Source organism: Triticum aestivum, chromosome 7B, assembly GCF_018294505.1.
Source record: "Triticum aestivum cultivar Chinese Spring chromosome 7B, IWGSC CS RefSeq v2.1, whole genome shotgun sequence".
Classification (NCBI taxonomy): Eukaryota; Viridiplantae; Streptophyta; class Magnoliopsida; order Poales; family Poaceae; genus Triticum; species Triticum aestivum.
Window position 1 is genome coordinate 367,391,385 of NC_057813.1, and position 3,395 is coordinate 367,394,779.

Below are 3,395 nucleotides of genomic sequence, written 5' to 3' on the forward strand. Positions count from 1 at the left end.
GTTCCGATCAACGATGATGGCACGACGACACGAGCTGATTTTCCAGGCAAACCTTAAAACATGCATGCATGCATATAGGTGAGATCAATCACAATACTTACTAGATCTGTATGCTTGTGTTTGTGGAATTCTAAAAGAAAAAAAATGCTAGGTTGTAACAAGATGAAGACCTTTGCTTTGAAGGATGGCCTCGTCACATTGAAGCAGTGATGGGCGCCCAGGGCACTAGCTAGATTGCAAGGACTTGGAAGGCAATGACAATAAGCTATTCAACTGGATGCATGCTTAATTGCTTATCAATCAAGGGCAAGCAGCTGGAATGCATGGCTGCATGCATAGAAGCGGAACGAGAGAACTCTAAAAACATAAACAACGTCATAGGTACTCAGGTGTCGTACCTATGTACTAATTATTGTCTAAATGAAAGTATGGCTGCATGCAGTTTTGACATCAGCTTATTTGAGCTAGGACTTCAAGTTGATTTGTGTTTTTCATTAGTGCCTCATCTCCCACATTTTATATTCACAGAATAATTACAAACACCGGTCTTTGCCTACATAAAACTCGAGTCTACCATGACTAAGTATATCTGTCGCTGCATTATGGATCCAATATATGTCATTCTTTCAATTACAAATGTTTTTATTAACTATTTTGATATAGATAGATAAATCATATACATCAAAGAGTCTTCTCAGGTCAAAGTTCCAGAGTTCTGCCTAGCCGTCAGCCGCACAAGGCAGCGAGAAGCAGGTAAACTCTCAAACACCTGGATTATCAAATTTATTTTATACCCGTTGCAACGCACGAGCCTTTTGCTAGTCTTTGCTAGCGATTTTGCAGGAAAGTCCCTTGGTTTTTGAGAATTCAATCCGCAGTCCTATTTTAAGTGGGTACGTGAGATAACGCTTCGTTTTACATAAACACCCCTGCATTAGTTATAATTCTACCCCGGTCCTTAATTAAACTGCTTCGCCGCCGGGCACCACCACCGCTTCTCCATTTGCCTTCTCCATCGCCTGGCACAGGCTGCAGCTTGCTGTCGGCTTCCACGCCGCAGAAGCGAAGGAAGGGATGATGCGTCCCGGCGGAAAAAAAGGAAGGGGGAGGGAAGTGAGAAGGAGGCGGGGTCGGCCTGCTGGTTTGTCCGGGCTGGAGAGGCTCGTGGTAGGGAGCTCCTCTCCTCTGCTTCGGGTGCGAGGCGGCCGAAGCGCTCGGGCTGCAGAGCTGCGGGGCGGGCCCGAAGGGTGGTGCGGGCGCTGGATGGGACTTGGTGTAGGTCTCCAACGAGATGGGGATGGCGTGGAGGGGGTCTGGACGCCGGCGCGTCCTTGGCCGGCGGCGCTCGGGCATCGGGCGGCCATGGACGTCTCTCTGTAGAAAAATAGACGACAGAGAGAGCTCTTAGAGAAGAAGCACGGGGGAGAGAAGAGAGATGGAGGAAGAAGGGAAGGGCTCACCGACGGCGCAGAGGAGGACGCCCGAATGAGGAAGCGGCAGGTCGTCCTCCTCCACATCGCCCAACGCGCGGCTTCTCCGGGCGCCGAACTGCCGCAGTTGTTGCTGTTGGCCAGACACCCGCAGCCGCGCACTCACCTGCGGCGAACGGAGGCGGGAGAGGGAGAGTGCCCGGCTGGCAGGGAGGGGAGGAAGAAAGGAGAGGTGTGGTGGTGGAGGAGCAAGGCAGTGAGAGGATGTGGTTGGACGAGGCATGTGGCCTTTCGCAGTCAACGCGAGCCACGAGCAGAGGAAGAAGCGAGAATGAGCGACGCGGGACCGGCCGAACCTCTGGGGCATGGCGCAGGTGGCGAAGGCTAGGAGGTCCAAATCAGGTCGTAGGTGAGGTTGCTGGCCTGATCCGGAGCACGGGGCCGACGACTGGGGCAGACGGCCAGATCAGGACGAGGCAGAGGAGCTCCAAGGCGCCAGCCATGGCGTCCTCTGGGTTCATCGCCAATTAGGGAGTGCTGCGCTGGCCAGCCACCACGGCCCGCGGACGTGCGGCTCCTGGCTAGATTGGATGGAGAAGAGGAAGAGGACCAGCGCTGGATTAGGATGAGCGGAGGAATTGGCGATCTGGATAAAAGAAGGAGATGAGTGGCGATGAGATAAGGCACGCAGTGGGCGGTGAGTACTTTTCTTTAATGAAATGGAATGAGATTCGTCTTGTACCGGCTGGAAGCTACTGGATGCACGCGTGCTAGCACCGAATTTTTCATTTTCCGAAAGAGCACCGATTAATACTTGATGATATTTGTTGTTAGTCCATACTCCCTCTGTTCTAAAATAACTCTCAATACAATTTTATACACAATTTTGTATTCTCTTCATTTCTAAATTTAAGTCTTTTATAAATTTTAATATGGACTACATATGAATGTATATAGACATATTTTAGAATGTGCTTTCACTCATTTTACTCCGTATGTAGTCCATATTGAATCTTTAAGAAGACTTATATTTAGGAACGGGGGAGTACTGTTAGTTAGTACAAGGGTGGGACACTTATTTTGAGACAGATGGAGTATAGTAATTAAAAGTGAATGAAATATTAAAAAGAAATATTTCTTAATGGAGAATATATTTGAAGCTCGCCAGTACTTGCTAACCATCAAGATATTCCTCAATTCTGCATGTCATCGATGTCATCAGTAAGATAGGGAGGAGAGAGCGAGAGATGAAGAATAGAAAGAGTGCGACACCATTGCATCTTGCTCGCACCCTGTTTCGCCCCGCACGACAGCTGGGGGGGGGGGGGGCACTACCCTCCGTTGTAACATGTGTCCCACAGCTCTGCATCCCCTAATCAAGATACTCCAGGAAAGTGGTCATGTTGGCGTGGAGAGTGTGCACCTACTGTTGGCGGCACAACAAAAGTGTCGTAAGTATTGTAATTCTTTACTTTCTGGTCATCATATTTTTAAAGTGGGAAAGCATAAATATAAATAAATGTTAATAGGGATTATGAGATATAGGATTAAGATATGATCTATTTGAAACTGCTACATGTATGGCAATGATACACAATTACTTTCGCATCGAAGCAGTGGCCGCTGATCGATAAATGGTTAGATTGTAATTATTTTTACATAGGGTTGTTAAATAACAACAACTTATTACATACAATTCAACTTCTTTAGAGCGAGCTGAAGAAGTAGGTTTTATTAGTAGAAAAAAAGATTACGAGCTTTTGAAATACCATGAGATCTTTATAAAGTGGATATTTATGAGTTTCACAAGCAATTTAATTGGAAAATTTAATTATTCACCATGATAGGTAAACACTTGAATACCATATGAACTCTGAGATTTATTTTATATCCGGTGCAACGCACGGGCATTTTTTGCTAGTAATAATAAAGCACGGATTGACTTTGTCGGGTTCACCGTCACAA

General features: G+C 46.9%; 1 protein-coding gene across 1 annotated transcript; it reads right to left on the reverse strand.

The window, feature by feature from the left end:
* Window positions 1-616: 616 nt before the first annotated feature.
* On the reverse strand, window positions 617-2,137 carry LOC123159190 (WAS/WASL-interacting protein family member 1). Its single transcript, XM_044577017.1, has 2 exons — window positions 1,461-2,137; window positions 617-1,374 (listed from the first exon to the last, which is right to left on the reverse strand). The coding sequence occupies exons 1-2, from the start codon at window positions 1,795-1,797 to the stop codon at window positions 959-961; spliced, it is 753 nt and encodes a 250-aa protein (XP_044432952.1). The 5' UTR covers window positions 1,798-2,137; the 3' UTR covers window positions 617-958.
* Window positions 2,138-3,395: the final 1,258 nt, after the last annotated feature.

Excerpts from the sequence above, each read along its gene's own strand:
- LOC123159190 (XM_044577017.1), bottom strand. The coding sequence starts at position 1,797 with ATGCCCCAGAGGTTCGGCCGGTCCCGCGTCGCTCATTCTCGCTTCTTC. Across the intron at positions 1,375-1,460 it reads CGTCCTCCTCTGCGCCGTCG|AGAGACGTCCATGGCCGCCC; the intron begins GTGAGCCCTTCC and ends ATTTTTCTACAG.